Here is a 20,597-nt window from a genome sequence, read left to right on the forward strand (position 1 = left end):
TGAAGTTGTCCCTGCCAGCACCAAAGATGGCGGTCTGGTCCGCAGCCTCTCGTCTGCGCACACTCCGCTGGTCGCAGGCCGACTCTTCGTGGCCGCTCCCCGGGCCGCTCTAGCCGCCGCTCTCGGTGCGTGTCGCCGCCAACCAATCGCAGGGCGCGCCGGGCGGCCCCGCCCGCGGATCAGCTGAGGGCCGCGATGTCTGTTGACAGCGGCGGAGCGGCCGGTTCCGGGGCCGGCGCGGGGCGCGGGGTGAGTGGAGGCTGTGGGCCGGAGGCCCGGGGGCGGCGGGCGGCGGCGGGTGCGCAGAGTCTCGCGCGCCTGCGGGCCGACGGGGCCTCCTTCAGCAGGCGTTTCCGGGTCTCAGTAGGCGTGAGTCCGATGGAGCCGCCCGGGGGAGGCGAGCAGCCGCCGCAGCAGCCCTGGGGGAGGCTCCTCCGCCTGGGCGCAGAGGAGAGCGAGCCGCACGTCCTGCTGTGGAAACGCGAGTGGACCATCGGGCGGAGGCGAGGTGCGCGGCCCGGGGCGATGGAGCGGAGCCGAGGGGGGACAGGGACCGACCGGGATTGGCACCGAGGGCAAGACGCGGGTGGGGAGGGACAGGACCGAAGGCGGGACCAGCAAGAGAGACGAGGACTGGGAGTGGGTGGCGGGGGAGCCCACCAGGCTGCTGGGGGTGTACTGTGCTTTCCACTTTCATGAAATGGGCTCATGTAAGACCTGCCATTTATTAATATATTCGTCTGCCCCAGGTGCAATTCCGAATGCTTCGTGTAGTTCATTTATTCCTTATTCATGGCTTATAGACTAGTTTCATTAATATATCCTTCAGAAAACAATTTCTCACGTTCGTTACTATACAAAGTTTCTTCTCTAAAAATGGTGGAATGAAATTAGCAAATTCACAGTTATGTAGGAATTAAACACAAATCTTAAATGATGGGGGTCAAAGAAGCCACAAGGGACATTAGAGAATACCTTGAAACAAATGAAGACAAAGAATATACTGATATTTATGGAATACAGGTAAGCAGCGAGGAAGGTCAGTTTATGGTTGTAGTGTCTACATTTAATAAGATCTCATTCCTAGCTCCTAAAATAATTATTTGCTTAATGAGTATTGGAAGCTAAAGACTTGAACAAAATTGCACACAACTAGGGAGAGAAAGTACCTTCAACTTCTGCACTACTTGTTTTTAGACTCCTCAGCTGCCGTCTGGTAATTTGACTTCCCTTGTAGCTTTCCTGGTTGGAGAGAAGTAAGCTAGTCAGGTCCATAACATGTTTAGTTTGTCTGAAAATTAATATATCTGACTTCATAGGTTTTTGTTTTTGTTGTTTGTTTGTTTATTTGGTTGGTTGGTTGGTTGGTACTGGGGATCAAACCCAGGAGCACTTATCCACTGAGCCACATCTCCATCCCTTATAAAATTTTTAAAAATTTTCAGACAAGTTCTCACTAAGTTGCTTAGGGTCTCACTAAGTTGCTGAAGCTGGTCTTGAACTTGAAATCCTCCTGCCCTAACTTCCTGTCACTGGGATCACAGGCATGTGCCCCCATGCCCCACTGACTTCATGCTTTAAAAGAGGGAGAATGAGCCTGGTGCCTTGGAGTATGCCTATAATTCCAGCTAATTGGAAGATTGAAGCAGGAGGATCACAAGTTCAAGGCCAGCCTAGGCAATTTAGTGAAACTCTGTGTCTAGATGTAAAAAGGACTGGGAATGTAGCTCAGTTCAGTGGCAAAACACCCCTGAGTTCTATCCCTAGTACTGAAAGAAAAAAAAAAGAGGGAGAGAGAATGGGAAAGATTGTTATCCAGAAACAAATATTTTAGGTTAGTTTCACCTTTTACAATGTGCCTGCAACTTTATACTAAGATTTGGTGAGAGTAGAGGCCTTGGAAGCAGGCTTCCTGGTTTCCAACCTGTCACCAATACAGTTAACAACATACCTTTCCAAGTCTTTGTGTCTCCTTCGTAGAGTAGCTGTAAGAATTAAATAAGATCATATGTGAACTGCTGAAACAAGCCTGGCTTATAGTTAACACTTTCATCAGTCACTGTTATAGCACATTATGCATGCTATTACATGTCAAGACATTCAACTTCATTTTGAGGCAGGGAGGAAAAATCTGCTTTAAGAAAAGTACTTTCAGTAAATGCATTAATAATGGTGCTATCAAAAACATAAAGGTGCTGTATTAGTCTGTTCTTACTGCCATAATAAAATACACATTCTGAGTGGCGTAAACAGCCACATTCTGAGTGGCTTAAACAGTGGCTTAAAAGCTATTTCTCAGTTTTGGAGTCTGGGAAACCCAGGTAAAGTCCATGCTGGCCACTTTGGTTCCTGGTGAGAATGGTGTTCCTGCAGGGGCTGCCTTCTAGCTGTGTCCTCTTCTGGTAAAGAAGGCACATGCTGGTCTCTTTCCCTTTTCTTAAAAGAGCACTGACCAGGGCTGGGATTGTGGCTTAGTGGTGGAGTGCTTGCCTAGCATGTGTGAGGTGCTGGGTTCTATCCTCAGCACCACATAAAAATAAAATAAAGATATTGTGTCCATCTACAGCTAAAAAAGAACACTAACTGCCTGGCACATGTCTATGATCCCAGCAACTCAGGAGGCTGAGACACGAGAATGGCAAGTTCAAAGCCAGTTTTGGCAGTTTCGTAAGTCCCAAAGTATCTTGGCAAGATCCTGTCTCAAAATAAAAAATAAAAAGAGCTGGGGATGTGGCTCAATTGTTAAACATCCCTGGGTTCAATCCCTCATACCCTCCCCAACAAAAAAAAAAAAAAAGAAAGAAAGAAAGAAAAAGAGCACCAATTGCATCAGATCAGAGCCATGCCCTTGTGACCCATTTCGGTTTTGTCGACTCCCCACAGGTCCTACCTTTAGGTAGTCACTTTGGGGCCTCTACATGAGTTGTGGGGGACACAGCCTTGGGTCCTCAGAGTTGTGTGACTGGATGTTTATCTGAAAAGAATGCTTGCCTGCCACGTGCCAGGCACTGGGGAGGAGCACCGAGCTGCATCTAGGAAGGAATTTAAGAACCTCACCCACAGTGGCAAGCAGGGCAGATCATCTTGGTTCCAAACTAGAATGTGCGAGTGCTGGCATATGGAAGCCTGTCTTGAAATCTATACTGGTGATGCAGTTGGCACCTGGGGCTTGGCTATGAGGGGATTGTCCTGGTGGATATGCTCGGTGGAGTGAGAATATCTTGACCACAGGTGATATTCACCTTGGATAAATGTAACAAAGTAATTCCAAAAATATATAAATTGAACCCAGGGGTGCTTTATGACTGAGCTATATCCCCAGCCCTTTTTATTTTTTATTAACGAGACAGAGTCTCATTAAGTTGCCAAGGCTGGCCTCAAACTTGCAACTCTCCTGCCTCAGCCTCCTGAGTCACTGGGATGACAGGCATGCACCACTGTGCCCAGCAAAAATATGATTTTTAAATCTATTTTTATAGAGAGATTTACATCTGTTTTGGTGTTCAGTTCCAAAAACCAGCTCCACCAGTCAAGATGTAGAATATTTCTAGCATCCAGAAAGTCCCCTGGTGACCATAAAGAGCACATCTTGGTCCCACAGCCCCTTCCCTCAACCCCGGCTCCTGGAAGCCACCAGTGTGTCCACTTTCTATCCCTGTGGCTCTGACTTTCTGGAGTGCCATCCAGGTGGAATACAGCATCCCCCGCAAACCTGTACCCACTCTGCAACTCTCCTTGGAGGGGTGTTCTTTGCTCTTGCTTGTTTCCGTGATTGTTCCTTTTGTGGTGGGTAGTATTCTGCTTTTGTACATACCACATTTTGTTTGTTAGTTAACTACCAATGGATGGACATTAGTTTGTTTCTTGTTTTATCAGAAATAAAGCTATTATACATATAAGTTTACAGGTCTTTTTTTGGACATGCATGTTTATTTTTCTTAGCTAAATACTTAGGAGTGGGATTTCTGTGTCATGTGTTAAGTGTATGCTTATCACCGTCAGAAGCTCCCAAAGTGTTTTCCAGAATGGTTTGCTGTTTTTCATTCCCCCTAGCAGTGCATGACTGGTCTGGTTGTTCCACTTGCTTTTTGGTAGCCTTGGATGTAGTCAGTCTTACTTTGAGCCAGTTCTGTGGTGGTGTTGGAAGGCTTTCACTTTCATTTCTCTGACTAATGATGTTGGAAGTTTTTCATCTGCTTAGTTGCCATCCACATCTCAAAGAGATTATCAAAGAGATAAAGTGTTTGAATCTTTTAAAATTGCATTGTTGACTTTCTTGTTATTGAGTTGCCAGTGTCAGCCGTAAATTCTGGATACAATACCTTTATCAGATGAGTGTTTCACAAATATTTTTACTAGTCTGTGGCTTGTCCTTTCATCTTCATAGGCAGAGTCTTTTGAAGAACAGATGTTTAATTTTGTTTGTTTGTTATGGTGCTGAGGATACAACCTAGGGCTTTGGAGATGATACACAAGTGTTCTTCATTGAGTTACATCCCCAGCCTCACAGCCCTCCCCTTTTGAGACAGGGTCTTGCCAAATTGCCCAGTCTGGCCTCAGACTTGTGATCCTCCTGCCCCAACCTCCGAAGTATCTGGGATTACAGACAAGAACCACCACATCTAGCTAGATATATATTTTGGATGAACTTCATTTTATCAATATTTTTCTTTCTGGATTATACTTTTTGCATCCTGTCTAAGAAATTCTCACCAGAGCAAGCATCAGTAATTTTTTTTCTTTGTTTTCCACTACAAACTTCGTAGTTTTAGGTTTTGCATTTCTCTATGACTGGCCATCCTTACACCAACATAACACTGTCTTTCATGCTAAGTTAGTCAAGATATCTAAATCTTCCAACTTTATTCTTTTTCAAAATTCCCTTGGATATGCTAATAAATTTTTTCCTATGAACTTTAAAATCAGTTTGCAGTTTCTGTAAGCCTTCTGGGCTTTTGGTTGGAATTGCATCAAATATGTGAAATAATCCAGGAGAGAACTGTCATCTTTTTTTGGTGGGGGGAGGGTGGATACTGGGTATTGAACTCAGGGGCACTTGACCACTGAGCCACATCCCCAGCCTTATTTTGTATTTTATTTAGAGGCAGGGTCTCACTGAGTTGCTTAGGGCTTCACTTTGGCTGAGGCTGTCTTTGAACTTGCAATCCTCCTGCGACAGCCACTGGGATTACAGGCGTATGCCACCACATCTGGTGATAACTGGCATCTTTTTTTTTTTTTTTCTATCTTTTTTTGGAACTGGGGGTCGAACCCAGGGCTTTGCGAATGCAAGGCAGACTCTTTGCCACTGAGCTAAATCCTAGCCAGAGAATGGCCTCTTAACAATAGTGAACTTCTGACTACTTCTGTCATCCACAGCTCCCAGACCAGTGTTGCCACATCCTCAACCTTGCCATGACCTCCTCCTACAGCTATCTCAGTTCTTGGCCACTTTATCCTTTGGAAGCCCATATGGCAGCTCTGTGTGTTTTGGGGTTGGGGGCACCTTCCATGAAACCAGCTTTCATGGGACTTAGATGGGCTGTGACATGTCCATATCTTCCACTGCTTTGGGTTGTTGGTCTCCTCTGGAGCTGTGAATTACAGGTGTGTGCCATCATGCCCAGTATCAATTCCTTTTTTAATTGCCCTTAATTCTTTAGTATCATTATGTATCATCTTAGACTGCTCTTATAAGCAGTGGTAATTAGTGATTAGACATTTAAAAGCTTCTGATAGTTTTCCTTTTGATTTAAAACGAGAGCAAGTAAGTATTTGAAGATATCCCCTCTTATATGTATTGAGACACAATGACTTTAGTCAGTTGTGGACACATTCCCCTTCTGTTTTATATTTTCTTATACATGTGCCTATGATAATTTGGTTTTATATATTCTGTGACTGTCATTGCTTCAGTTTTGTGATGACTTATGAAACCTAAGTTTACATAGAGAAGAAGTTAAGGAGTAGGTGAAATACTGAAGAGCTAATTAAGCCCCTGAGTTTTTTTAAAACTTCTGATAATATTTATTGGACTAGATGTGCATGTGGGCATGCTGTAAAATTGCCCGGAAAAAGCTGTTGAGGTGTTGATGGGGGTGGGCCATACCCTGTCCCTCTGGATTAACGCTCTGGCACACGAGTACTGTTTCCAGGGATGTGTGCCACTGTCACCTGCTTTAGTGAAGCAAGGCAGTAGTGTTTGCCGAACCCGAGAGTCATGTCCAGTGTCCTGCTACCCTCTCTGTTTTAGGTTGTGACCTCTCGTTCCCTAGCAATAAACTTGTCTCTGGAGATCACTGTAAAATACTTGTGGATGAGAAGTCTGGCCAGGCAACACTGGAAGATACCAGGTGAGAGTCCTGCACTAGTTTCCTGTGAGCTTGTGTGGCTCAGGAGACTGAGGCATTGTTTTGCGTGCAACCCCATGGCTCCTTCCTCTGACTCAGGAGCTCCTTGTGGCAGATTTCAGGTTTCCAGCAGGGACACCTGGGTGATGTGTGGTGTCTGTGGCCCATGCATTCCTATTAAGTTAAATATGGCTCATAAAAAAGACTCACAAGCAATGGATGCATTTTTGGTTTGAATACAGGGATGCCCTATGATGTCTGATAAATTCATCATCTTAGTTGTGTAGTTTCAAAGTCCAACATGGGTCTAACTAGGCTAAAATCAAGGTTTGGAACAATACTGACCAAATTATAGTTATATCACACACACATGGAATGTGTGACAATGAATCCCATTGTTATGTGTAATTGCAATGCACCAATAAAAAGCAAGGAAAAGATAAAATCAAGGTCTGGACCAGTGGTTCCTTCTAGAGGCTCCAGGGAGACTCCACTCCTTCCTTTCTCTAGCATCCAGAGATGCTGCGTGCCTGGGCAGAGGCAGGCTACAGGGGAAGGGGCAGCCGGGCAAGAGGCACTGCATGGCCAAGGCCCAGAGGTACTGGGATATGTGGTCAGAGTGGTGCACGGGAAGCCACTCCAGGGAGTGTGGGCTCCAGCTGAGAGCAGTAGGAAGTCATTGCAGGAGCTGGGGAGGAGGATCGTTGAGGGTAAGCTGTGGGGGCTGAGGGCCTGCTGCGCTGCATGGTCAAGGTCAACGCACTGATGCACTGCTTGTTGCAGGTTTTTTTTCTTTTTCTTCCAGTACTGGTTATCAAATCCAAGAATGCTTTGCCAGTGAGCTATATCTCCAATTTTTCTTTTGAGACAGGGTCTTGCCAAGTTGCTGAGGCTGGCTTTCAACTTGCAATTCTCCTACCTTGGCCTCCAGAGTAGGTGGGATTACAGGTGTGCACTACCACATCTAGCTTTTTTTTTTTTTTTTTAATACCAGGTATTGAACCCAGAGGTGCTTAATTACTGAGCCACACCCCCAGCCCATTTTATATTCTGAGACAAGGCCTCACTAAGATGCATGGGGCCTCTCTAAGTTGCTGAGGCTGGCTTTGAACTTGTGATCTTCCTGCCTCAGCCTTCTGAGCTGCTAGGATTACATTTGTGAACTACTGTGCCAGCTCATATCCAGCTTTTGTTGTAGGTTTACTGGGCAAGGCTGTGACTGTTTACATGCTGTCATTGGCGGCTTTTACATTATAGCAGCAGAGCTGAGTAGTTGGACAGAGACTTTGTGACCACAGAACGGGAACTCTTATTGTCTGGCTCTTTACAGAAAATGTTTCCTGTTCCCTGACCTAAGTGAACTGCTCAGATGTGAATCCCCTCCTCCTAGTGAGCCTGCAAAGCTGAGGCATGTGGTGGTTCAGGTGCTGAGTTTTATGCATTCAGTATCTGTCATGTAGCTGACTCCTGGACACCATTAGTTCTTCCCCAGGAAGCACTTCCTATTCCCTCTTACTTGGTCCTCCCCTTACACCATGGGCCTTGACCTCTCCCATCCAGCAGTGTGGCCACTGCTGATCCAGGCTGTGTATTCTGAGCACAGGGGCCAAGTCATCTTCCCAAGAGCCAGCACCCATCTCTTAGGAGGCAGCTATGCTTATCTGGGGGATGCGATGCCAGGGTGTACATGTGGACAGTGTTGCCCACAACTCACAAGAGGCTGGAAATGGAAGCACGATGCTGCTGAGGGGCCTCGGAACCCACCAGGAGGCACGCGAAGGGAGTCTGGCATGGGAGTAGCAGAATTATTAAAACACTCGATGAGACAAATGGTTTGGTTGCCAGGTAGGTTGTCAGTAAAGGAATAACAGGCAAGCTTTTCCCCCAAGAGAATTTTAAGAAGGTATTTGAATATGTGCATTGTAAAATAGTTACATCATTCCTATGAGTATTTTCAAAATGATAATATTGAGCCAGTTTCCTAATGGTGGTAGAAAAATAATTTAATCCCAAGTTACTTTGAGAAGGATAAATTGCACTTTGTTTTCTTTACAGTACCAACGGAACTGTGATCAACAAGCTGAAGGTGGTTAAGAAGCAGACTTGTCCTCTGCAGACGGGGGATGTCATCTACTTGGTGTACAGGAAAAATGAGCCCGAACACAGTAAGAGAGGAAAACATACTGGCTAGACTCATCCCCAGTGCTGTGCTAAGGGAGTGTCCAGCTGAGGCTGGGGCATATCTTTAGAAAGTGTTGGCACAGGTGTCTCCTGTATATATTCCCTTTGTTGTTGTGTGAACTCTTGGTGTAAACAGCTGGAGAATGGTAGCGTCAACCACAGTCAGAGCCTTTCTTCAAGAATGCCTCCATAGTTGTGAGCAGCGCATCAAAACAGCCGAGGAGGAGCAAGTAGGGCCAGGTGGAAGAACTGGAGCTGTGGGGAGCAAAACCTAGGAAGAGGGCCTGGGCCCTTGTTGGCTCTGCTCTTGGAGACTGTATAGGAGGCAGTGAAGGTCAGCTCCAGGACTGTGTGTGTGTGTGTGAGAGAGAGAGAGAGAGAATGATGTATATTCACAAAATTGCATGCCCATGATCACTGAGTAGGACAAGGAGTGCTGGGAGCCCTCTGATTTAAAGGCATCCTTGAGACTCAAAGAACACAGGAAGATCTTCCTTGGTAAGGAAGAAGAAGCAGGGGCAAAGGTTCCTTAGGGCACAGTGGGCATAAAACCAGCCCCTTGCCACATGGAAGAATCTTGAGTTTGTTCTTTTCTTTAATTATGAGCAGCATGTATTATTTGCCTTAGTCTGCCTCCTGAGGTCATTCCCTGAGGCTTGCTTATTTTAGTTGGCAAAGATGTTGCATGTCAATTGTGTTAGAATGTGGTTACTGGCTGGTAAGTGAAGATAATCAGCAGGTAGATGGGCTTCAAGATGAGGGGCCCCTCCTACATGGCCACCCTCTGATAGGGTTGATTTACTCCTAGATGTGGCATACCTCTATGAATCTCTACATGAAAAGCAAGGCATGACACGAGAATCCTTTGGTAAGTGATCTTGTGGCAAAGACATGGATGCGTGGGGGGCAGTGTACTTTGGTTTCAGCCCTGGGATGTCTTCCTGGGCTCTCAGTATGTGTTCCTTGTGTTCCTTTTGTGCTTGCAGAAGCCAATAAAGAAAATGTGTTCCATGTGACCAAAGAGTCCTCAGGTCCAGGACGGGGTGACGACCCCCGGGTCCCACCTTCGTTGTCTCCCGCCACTCAGGCATGCTTGGAGGAACCACAGCCATCAACGTCGACATCAGACCTCTTCCCCAGGGCCTCCACCTCTTCCACAGAGCCGACTGCCACAGGGCGAGAGCATTCCTTCAGCTCTGGTGAGTTGGAGGAGGTCACAGTGACAACCACGGTGCTTTGTTTCCTAATCTTTACCACATTGTCACAGACAGAAAAGCCTCAACCAAGGCTCTCCTTAGCAGGAGTTCTGTAGTGGCAAGTATTGACCTGTCCTTCCCCAAGAGAAATGCTGCAGGTACCATGGTATTCTATATTCTCTTATTTCTTATTGAGGTATGCTCCATATACTATACACATCACACAATTACAGTGTACACATCAGTGGTTTTTAGTATATTCACAAAATTGCATGCCCATGATCACTGAGTCTGTAACATTCTGTCACTTGAAAGGAAATACGTTGCTTTACATTTGCCTGTTTTGGACATTTCACATATGTGGAATCATACAGTATATGGTCTTTTGTGACCAACTTCTTTTACTTGGTATAATATTTCAGGGTTTATTCAGGGTAGAGTATATTTAAAAAAAAAAAAAAAAAGTGGTACTGGGGATGGAACCCCAGGCATTGTGCTTGCTATACAAGTGCTCTATCACTGAGCTATATACCTCAGTCCTTTTTATTTTATTTTGAGGAAGGGTGCCCTAAGTTGCTGAGGGTGGCCTCAAGTTTATGATTCTCCTGCCTCTGCCTGCCAAGTCACTGGGACTACAGGAATGTACCACTAAGCTCATCAGAGAAATGTATAGTTTAAAACCAATTTTACATGCCTTGTTCCTGATAGCTTAGCTCTTTTTGGCTTCCCCCACAGTTATTGGGATAAAGTCAGAACATCCAGGTGCAGTATGATATGAATGTGTCCTTGCAGGTGGTGTATACATGTATTCAGTAATTAGACCACAGTCTATGCTTTGATTTTTTTTTTTTTTTAGTTTCTCAGTTTTTCACTTGTATTTTTCATCTAGATTATCTTTAGAATTAGCTTTTCAAGTTAAAAAGAAATCTTTTTGAGATATTGATTTGGGGAGAATTGATATTTTTACAAAAACCAGGAAGATGTTATTTCTCCCTGGTTATTAAGGTCTTTGACATTTTTTTTTTTTTTTTTTTTTTTTTTGCTACCAAGGATTGAACCCAGGGGTGCTTATCCACTGAGCCACATCCCCAGCCCTCTTTATTTTTTGTTTTGAGACGGGGTATCATCAGGTTACTTAGAGCCTTGCTAGATTGCTGAGGCTGGCTTTGAACTTGTGATCCTCCTGCCTCAATCTCCCAGGCTACTGGGATTATAAGCATGTACCACTATACTTGGTGTTCTTTGATTTTTCAATGAAGTGTCCCCCCTTCCAAATACTGGGGTTGAATCCAGCCAGGGGCACTCATATCAATGAGCTTTTAAAAAATTTTTTGTTCTGAGATAGGGTCTTGCTAAGTTGCCCAGCCTGGTCTTCAACTTGTGGTCCTCCTGCTCAGCCTCTTGAATGATTGGGATCATAGGCATTGCCACCATGCCCAGCCCACGTAAACTTTTAAACTAAAGCCCAAGCTTCTCAAAGTCTCTTGATATGCCTTCATTTTAACATAATTACCTCAAATTTATGAATGAAAGAAATTGTAATCACACTCAAAAGGCAAACATGCCAGACCTGAGTGATCAACTAGACAAAGTCTTAAAGCTCTCTAGGCCTGTGTACCTTCACCAGGGTTCCTCAAGTATAGATAGCACAGGTGGGATGTGTGCTGGCTCTCCACAACTGGTTCCAACACCTGTGACTCATTCCATGCGATTATAGTCCCAAAGAAGTAGAAGTGCTACTCAGTCCATTTGCATGGCTCATCGCACTCAAGGGCAGGCTCTGGATTGGGTGCAGCTCTCTAGCCACATGCTTAGGTCAGGCATGCCACATCTGTCATCCTAACCTGGCATTTTATGAATATTATAAGGAATTCCTCAGAACTCAGGCATGGGACAGTTTAAAGAGAACCTTAAGTTAGATAATCTTTTATTCCGTCCATCTGTGTGCATTGTGTTTAGTCTGATAAACTGTGATTATGTTCTAAGTTCTTTAAAGAGGTAATGCATTCATATATTTGTAAATTTTAAATAATAAATTTTTTTCTGTCCATATGCTTAAGCATATATGTATAATATGCTTACAAATGCTAACACTAACACTAAGAAAACAATTATACTTATAAACATTAACAGTAGCAAAACACTTACGCTAACAAAGTAACTATGGTGAAGACTTGTTGAGCACCTATTAGACATGAGATAGTGTAGTAAGTGCTCTTTTTTGGTTAAGACTCATTAATGGAGCCAGTCAGGGAGGAGCCATTACCATGCTCTTTATGCTGGAGATCAAAGCACAGCAGCCTCTCACAGTTGTAGTGTGAGTGAGTGGTGGGGACAGGAGCCAGCCCAGGAGCTGTTAGCTTTTCCCCTCAGTACAGGGGTTCAGCTGTTTCCAAAGTCATTCTTTTCTCCTCAGCTACTCTAAGTCAGTTTATCATATAACATGGTTTGAATATCATGGACTACATACCTGTCATACTGTGATATTCCAAACTAGATCTCAATGAAGACAGAGGATGTAGTAAAGTGCCAAACTCCTTCCAGTTATGTGTCTCTAGCTTCTTCTGCTATGCCTGCCAATGACCGCCCTCTTCCTTCCCATGATCATACAACTGCTCCACTCCTGCCAAAGGCCTCTGCTTCACATGAGCCTCTATTTGGAACATTCGCCCTGAAATGTGCACTGTGTGATTGTTGGCATGTGGGTTTGCACATGGTCCACCAGTGCTCAGGGCTGGTCCTGTCAAAGACATCTCTGCATTTCTTCCCTTGTGAATGTGCTTTTGCCCCCAGCTCCACTCACACAGAAATGGGCCCAAATGCATATAAGACATGTGGTTCATGGTATTGACATAGCAGAAGTAGTGTGTCATTCTTACAAACTATGACATCTTGGACTGCGGATTGCATTTGGCTTAAATCAGTGATACTTTACCAGCATGATCTCTCATGAAATAGAGAAATTAGAACCTGTCTTGTTTTTCCCTTTTCACAGGACCTGGGGGTACAGGCTTCTCCCTAAAAGGATGTGGTCCATCTGTGGGAAGTAGTGAACTCTCCAGCCTTACGTCAGCTCTTCCAGACAGAGAGGGAGCACAGTTTTGTTTGCTGGAACCCCAGAACCAGGAGGATCTGGAGCCCATGAAAAAGAAAATGAAAGCAGGTTGGTCTTGCAGCTCCATGCATCCTCTGCCCTCTCCACGAGATGCTAGGGGTACTCTGGGCTTGGTGGCCATGGCCTTGCATGTGGCTTCATTTGTGCTTACCCATGGAGACCCCCTCAGATGATTACTGCAGCACCTCACATTTGCTAAATGAAATTGGGGCCTTTTCTTTCCCATTGTGTGATCTGGATGGAACTGCTTGCCACCAGGCTACAGTCTTGGATCTAGAGGTAGTATATTCCTGATTGCAACATGGATGCCAGAGTTCTCTCTCTAGATTTCTTTTTTTTTTTTTTTTTTTTTTTTTTTTGTGTGTGTGTGTGTAACTAGGATTAAACCCAGGGCTTTGTGCATGCTGGACAGTGCTCTGCCACCGAGCTGCAACCCCAACTTATTTTTTATTTTGAGAAGAGTCTCTCTAAATTCTCAGATTGGCCTTGAACTTGCAATTCTCTTGCCTCAGCTTCCTAAGACTTATAAATGTGCACCACAATGCCCTGCTTTGATGTTGTCTTAGATGATAGTTTGAACCTTCACATTGAAGATGATTTAGAGAAAAAAATGTCTGTACTTTAAAAGCCAAAATTTAAGACATTATGTTTAAGATGTGGAAATGTGGTGGATAATGCTGGCTGTGCAACAGGCCCAGGGCACTACGGGACCCAGGAAGTTGGTCTTTGGGAGAAATGGAGCTATGTGAAGACTGGGGAGTTAGTTAATCAACTTGGGGAAGGCGTGAGAAGAATCAGCAGCAGTTTTATAGCAAAAAATACACACATATAAAAACTAGGCAATTATATAACTCCAGAAAGATGAAAAAATGTATAAATCAGAAAAGGTAATTTTGGTATATTGCTCGGCCCAGCAGAGAATGCTTACATAAACACAATGAAAGCCATTTGCTGCAGTTAACCCACAGTCCTGTTAGATAATATTGGGAAGAAGGTTTCAGGGGCCAAAACACCTTCCTGTGTTGGTAGATATCAGGTGATGATTTCTAAAATGGGTAAATCAAGGCTGTGGATGTAGCTCAGTGATAAAGCATTTGCCTAATGTGAGTGGCCCAGAGTTCAATTTCTAGCACTAAATGAAACAAAATTAATAAGTCAATGTAGCATTATAATTTAAATACATGGAAATGAATACCAAAAGGTGCAGTAAAAGACGTGGAAGTGGTTTCTTCACCTGGTGAAATTGCAGTGAAGGCAGGCTGGGCAGAGGTGACTGCATTCTTCTATATGACTTAAGTTGAATGTTTAATATTTCTTTAAAAATAAAAATTACCAGGCATGTGGCACACAGGCCTCTATAGTCCCAACAACTTGGGAGGCTGAGACAGGAGGGTCACAAGTTCAAAGCCAGCCTAGACAACTTAGCTAGACTCTGTCTCAAAATAAAAAATAAGAAAAGGGTGTAGCTCAGTGGTCCAGTACCCTGGGGTCAAACCTCAGTACCAAAATAAATAAATTAATTGACCTGTGACAACCAACATCTGAGCTTATACCTGAGCAATAGAAACATAACAGGAGAAAGAGCATCTTAAAGCCACTGGTGCCATCTTAGTCTTGTTTTCTAGCATGTTCCTGTGTACTCAGGCATCATGCTTTTTCATTTGTTTTTTTAAAAAATTACATTTATACAAATACTATTTAACATGGACTGGGGATGTGGCTCAAGCGGTAGTGCGCTCACCTGGCATGCGTGCAGCCCGGGTTCAATCCTCAGCACCACATACAAACAAAGATGTTGTGTGCGCCGAAAACTAAAAAATAAATAAATATTAAAATTCTCTCTCTCTTAAAAAAAAAAAAGACAAATACTATTTAACAGCTGGCCCATCTCTCTCTCTCTCTTTTTCTTTCTCTCTTTTTTGTAGTAGAAATTCTATCCAGGGGTACTTAACCACTGAGCCACATCACCAATCTTTTGTATTTTTTATTTTGAGACAGGGTCTCACTAAGCTGTTAGGGTCTTGCTAAATTGCTCAGGCTGGCTTTGAACTTGCATGCCTTCTACCTTCCAACTTGCTGGGATTACAGGTCTGTGGTCCCTAACCCGAGCCTCTCAGCCTTCCCCCCCACACACACTTTTTTTTTTTTTTTTTGAGGTAGAGTCTTGCTGTGCTTCCCTGGCTGACTTTGATTTCCTGAGCTCAAGTGACCCTCCTGACTCTGCCTCCCAAGTAGCTGGTAGTATAGGCATGCACCTAGCTTATCCTTTCTTTCTTAGCTATACATCGTGTGTGTCATATTATGTCAGGAACTGTTCCTCTACACCAGAACGTAAACATACTGGAACATGAGCCTTATCTGGAGCCACCCTAAAAATGGTCTTTGTAGATACAAACGTAAGGTCAGCACTGCGTCTGCAGCTTGAGGAGTCCCCTTGTCTCCAGGCTGGGCTCTATAATACGAGGCTGTGCATCAAGTTCTGCTGTGGTGTGCCTGTCACAATATATGCCTTTCTCTCCTAGGTGAGGCACTTGACCCGAACCTGCAGCAGTTGGTTGCAGACCAGGATAGAAATACTCAACCTCCCCGTGAGGACGTCAGAGCTGCTGCCATGAAGCCAGACAAGATGGAGGAGACACTCACATGCATCATCTGCCAAGACCTGCTGCACGACTGCGTGAGGTGTGCTGCCAACCACCCCCAGCTGGCTCATGGTGGATCGCGGGGGCAGGGGGTGAAGAGGGGGTTTCCAATGGAGCAGCTGTCAGGTCTTTTTTGGCGTGAGGTGTGTCGCTGACACCCCAGCTGGCTCACAGTGGACCCTGGCCACTGGGAGGAGGAGGCTGCCAATGAAGCAGCTGTTAGGTCCTCTTTGGCATGGGGACTACTAAGGTGCTGTTTTCATCGTACTTGAAGAGCCACCCAGGAGACTAGGGCTATAGAATCCACAAGATTTTGGCAGTATTGGTTTTGACTGACATGGGTTATGGGTAACCCAGTGAACCCAAAGTCTAGCTTGCAGACAGATCAGATGCACTATACCAAGTTTTAAATGTTTCCTGATTAAAGAAATGTTTAACACTGTCATAGAATGTATATCCCAGGAGCAGCCCAGGTGAGCCTTCTCCTTACTCTAGTGTCTACTTAGAAGGTGTAGCCTTACCCAGCTTCCAATCCTGAGATGCTGGTTCCTATTGCCCATGTTTCTGCAGTCATAATCTGCTTTCCTCTGTCCCTTTTGATGACACAGAAGCAGTGTGACCTCTAGTTTCTTTTTATCAACAAGCCTGATTAAAGTGTTTTCTGTGAGAGTGATGGCCGGGCTCCACAGTCAGCCCCTAGCTTTGATCAGCTTGCCCTTCTGCCTGGGAAGGCCTGCTGCATGTCTTGCTCCAGGGGTCCTAGTGGCCGATCTTTGGAGGTTTCTGTCTGAAGAGGGGTTCCTCTTGTTCTAGCTTGCAGCCCTGCATGCACACGTTCTGTGCAGCTTGCTACTCTGGCTGGATGGAGCGCTCCTCCCTGTGCCCCACCTGTCGCTGTCCAGTGGAGCGGATCTGTAAGAACCACATCCTCAACAACCTTGTGGAAGCATACCTCATCCAGCACCCAGGCAAGTGGGCCAGCCCCCCCAAGACTCTCCCTTCCTCAGGGTGGGGAGCTCAGCTCTGAGGAGAGAAGGCTGTGTGTCTCACTGGTCATGCTTTGCTGTCAGTGAAAGCTACTGTGTTCTTTGAATCTAGACAAGAGTCGCAGTGAAGAAGATATGAGAAGTATGGATGCCAGGAATAAAATCACCCAAGACATGCTGCAGCCCAAAGTCAAGAGGTCTTTTTCTGATGAAGAGGGGAGTTCAGAGGACCTGCTGGAGCTGTCAGATGTTGACAGTGAGTCCTCAGACATCAGGTAGTCCCTGTTCCTGCCTGGGAATGGGGTCTTGGAGCCAGAGGTGCAGCCAGTTCTCTGATTAAGAGTTTGCTGTGGGGTGGGTAGCTGGGTTCCTGTGGTCTGAGCTTGTTTTCTGATGCTGGAGAGTTGCCAGGACTGGGTGAGCTGGCAGAGAGTGGATGTGCAGCCTTGCATGCACACGTTCTGCGCAGCTTGCTACTCTGGCTGGATGGAGTGCTCCTCCCTGTGGCCCACCTGCCGTTGTCCACTACTACAGGTAACAGAGACAAGCTCTGTACCCTCTTCCAGTGGAGCCAGTTGCCTCACATGGGTCCTGACTCACTGGTCCTAACAGAGTGTTGTAATTAAGTTTTACTTTTTCCCCACATAAGCACGATGTTTCCCTGTAGTTTATCTAGTGACAGTGTTGTCTTCTACCATAAATGGCAGTATCACAGAAAAGGCACTGTCCCCTGGCTAAGAGGACATAGCCCTAGATCTTCTTCCCCAACTCTGAAATCAGAGTTTTCATTTTTGGTCAAGGCTATGATATTTATTTATTTATTTTTTAATATTTATTTTTTAGTTGTAGATGGACACAATATCTTTTTTTAATATTTATTTTTTAGTTGTAGGTAGACACAATATCTTTATTTTATTTGTACATGGTGCTGGGGATCGAACCCAGTGCCTCACGCATGGCAGGTGAGCACTCTACCTCTGAGCCACAGCCCCAACCCTGGATACAATATCTTTATTTCATTTTTGTGTGGTGCTGAGGTTCAAACCCAGTGCCTTACATGTGCTAAGCGAGCACTCTACCACTGAGCCACAACCCCAGGCCTAGGCTGTAATATTTAAAAAGACAATAAACAAAGCTCAAAACTTTTAATCATCTTTATTTGTTTTTGCAAAATTTAGTGATGGTGATCCAGCAAAAGAAAGAAAACCCAAGAATCACTTAAGTGTTGACATTTTATTTCTCTTTTCTTCTTTTTTTTTTTTCCTTTGGTTCTGAGGATCAAGCCCAGGACCTTGTGCATGCTAAGGCAAGTCCTCTACCAGCAGTGACACCCTCAGCCTGAGTGTTACCACTCACTGTGTCCACTGGGTTTTTCGTGTGTGTTCATCCGTGTGCATCTTTACAAAGTAGAATGTAAGAACCAATTGAGTGTTTTGTAAAGATGGGAGCATGTTGCACTCAGGATTCTGAAGCCTTCCCAACACCCTGCCTCTGGATGCAGTGCTGCAGGCCGTCCTGTGGTCACCCCTGTGCACACGTCCAGCAGTTTCACCAAGATGACTGTGGAGATGGGCATGACCAGGAATTTTACCTTGCTGGACTTTTATGCATGTTATCCAGTGCCCACCAGAAAGGTCACTTTAATGCTACTCTCTGAGGTATATGTGAAGGATGCTCTTTGCCAGCTTAGTATGAGAAAACAGTAATGTCCTTTTCATTTACATTTTTTGTTTACGAATGAGCATCTTTTCACTGTGGCATTTTTTATCTGATCAGCTTATCCATTCCTGACCCTCATTGCCTTAGAAAGCATTCTCTAAGATAAGAGCCTCCTACTTTTTCAGAGGATTCTTTTTTACAGTCTACCTTTTTGCCTAGTAGTTTCTGGGGTTCCATAAAGACAAGCAATCCACGGCAACACGGGCCATAGAGATGAGCAGTGCGGGGCTCCCGCTGTCCAGTTGGAAGGTCACTAGAGGAGGGTCTCTTCAGACGTGGCACGTGCGCTGGCTTTAACAAGGGGAAGCAGTGCCTGTGCTGTGGTCTCATGTGAGCCCAGGCCCCTCGTCAGCTCAGCGTGACCCAGGATCTAGTGTGCTGAAGCCTGGGGATGAGCAATGGCACAGGGTGGTGGCCTACATGGGTGAATGGGTGCCCACCCTCAGATTCCTGTTTGGGTGGTTTTGGATAATGCCCTCTCCAGCAGCTGGGGCTGGGCAGGAAAGAAGGGCCTACCCTGTCCTTTACACGCAGTGGTGGGAGTGGAGCTGTGCAGAGCCAGAGAAAAAGTGTGAAGGGGCTGAGGCCCCACAGAGGAAGACAGCTTCGGGTCGGCATGGTAAGGTGCTGCCCAGGGTCTGTCCTTGTCTCAGATGCAGAGCTGCACCAGTGCCTGGGGGCCTGCTCCTCCATGGCTGCAGCTCTGCCGCTTGCTCTTCCTGCAGTCAGCCATACATCGTGTGCAGACAGTGCCCCGAGTACCGAAGGCAAGCGGTGCAGCCCCTTCCCTGCCCAGCACCCGACAGTGAGCTGGGGGCCCAGCAGGCCCTTGGTGGGGATGCACCATCAGCGTCTGCCAGCTTCACGGCAGGTGAGACAGCAGCATCTAGCTCCACGTCGCGTTGTTGTGACCCCTGTTGTTCTGGCCTCCTATACTGTTTCCACTTGTGGGGCTTCTGCCCTCCAGTCCTTGGCCTGCATGGCCCACTGCCTCTGAGATCCTCTCAGTTTTTATAATCTGTCTCAGGGAGGATCTGATAAATACCTGCTGTTTATGTGGGGGTCTCCTCTGGACTTGCCTGGGAATTACTAGTCCTGATTTTAACACTTGGTCCATCCCCAGTCCTCTGCTTTAGGGCAGGTGATGTCTCAGTGGGGTTTGCCAAAACCAAAATGGGACCACACATCTGTCCCTCCATGAGAGGCTGGCCTCTCTCCAGCAGTGGATGCCCAGTCCTCAGAAACAGGCTCACATCTCCAGAGTCGCCCTGAGCTCTCTCCTGTCAGTTGCCCATTTCCAACAGGTGGATCTCCAGATGCCTCCCAAAAATGCAAGAGAGGGGCTGGGGGATCTAACTCAGTCTTAGAGCACATAATTAGCATGTGTAAGGCCCTGGGGTCAAATCCTAGCACCTGGAAAAAAGGAGCACTCTTGGCTCCACCCATTCTGTGGTCTCTGCAGAATGTAAAGATAGCCTGAAGCCCCTAGCCTCTCAGCCAGGGCTCAGCCTGGGCTTGTCATGAGACCACCAGCTCAAGATTGTGCCTCAGAGCCATGTCCTTGACCACCCTGCTGCACTGTAGCCACAGTTCTCCTGGTGGCATCTAGGACCTGTGTATGGGACAGGCAAGGCAGTGTTCTGCTGTTGGCAAGGGTACTCAGTACCCAGTGACTTCCCCACTCTGCATGTTCCTGTCTTTCATAACAGGATGCACCAGTGTCTGGCCTTGGGCCGTCAAATTACTAATTAGGCCCATGCATGTAGAATATGTGTCACACACAGATACAGCCTGAGTGCTGTAGGTGCTCTGTGACCCTTAGAGTGGATTGAGTTGTGATGGTTGGCATGGTAGCCTCCCCATGGTCTCCTCTGTATGGGTGGTAAGTGTCTAGGGAACGTACCATGTGGACAGAGTTCCTGATGCCAGATCAGGTGGTCCTTTGCCCACCATGCCTGCCTTTTGTTATTGGAAGGACATAACTGTTCTCTTGTCTCAGCAGAAATTAAATATGTAGCATGTTTTGTTGTTTTATAATATACATGCTTTTCCTTTGTAGGAAATATTAGAAAACCTCTGACTGATCTTTGAAATCTGGTTACAACCCCTGAACCAAAAAACAGTTTTTGGTTCTTTCTATTTTTATTTTTTTTGGTGCTTGGGATGGAAGCAGGACCTCATACATGCTAGGCAAATGCTCTACCACTAAGCCAGACCCCATTTTTGGTTATTTTTCAATCTACTCAAAATCTCTTAGTTTACATGGCAGGATATCATCTGACTCCTCAGGGATAGTCTGAAAATCTCCTGTCCTCTCTCAAGCCTGTCTCTCCTCCTGTGTGCTAGCTGCTTCTCTAGTTGTGAATCTCTTATCTGCCGTCTTTCTGCCTATGTCCCAACATGCCTGT

The 20,597-nt window shown here is 45.7% G+C and overlaps 1 protein-coding gene across 2 annotated transcripts in view; it reads left to right on the top strand.

The window, feature by feature from the left end:
- Positions 1 to 265: 265 nt before the first annotated feature.
- The window catches only part of Chfr (checkpoint with forkhead and ring finger domains), a 29,074-nt gene continuing 8,742 nt past the window's right edge, over positions 266 to 20,597 (top strand). For both annotated transcript variants that reach the window (XM_076838325.2, XM_076838352.2), the window contains exons 1-10: positions 266 to 508; positions 6,254 to 6,353; positions 8,406 to 8,515; positions 9,340 to 9,399; positions 9,518 to 9,730; positions 12,723 to 12,890; positions 15,365 to 15,524; positions 16,298 to 16,452; positions 16,583 to 16,745; positions 18,915 to 19,060. In XM_076838325.2, coding sequence (XP_076694440.2) covers positions 379 to 508; positions 6,254 to 6,353; positions 8,406 to 8,515; positions 9,340 to 9,399; positions 9,518 to 9,730; positions 12,723 to 12,890; positions 15,365 to 15,524; positions 16,298 to 16,452; positions 16,583 to 16,745; positions 18,915 to 19,060 — 1,405 coding nt within the window. In that variant the 5' untranslated portion in view covers positions 266 to 378. The remainder of the gene's footprint in view (positions 509 to 6,253; positions 6,354 to 8,405; positions 8,516 to 9,339; positions 9,400 to 9,517; positions 9,731 to 12,722; positions 12,891 to 15,364; positions 15,525 to 16,297; positions 16,453 to 16,582; positions 16,746 to 18,914; positions 19,061 to 20,597) is intronic.

Source organism: Callospermophilus lateralis, chromosome 1, assembly GCF_048772815.1.
Source record: "Callospermophilus lateralis isolate mCalLat2 chromosome 1, mCalLat2.hap1, whole genome shotgun sequence".
NCBI classification, from domain to species: domain Eukaryota; kingdom Metazoa; phylum Chordata; class Mammalia; order Rodentia; family Sciuridae; genus Callospermophilus; species Callospermophilus lateralis.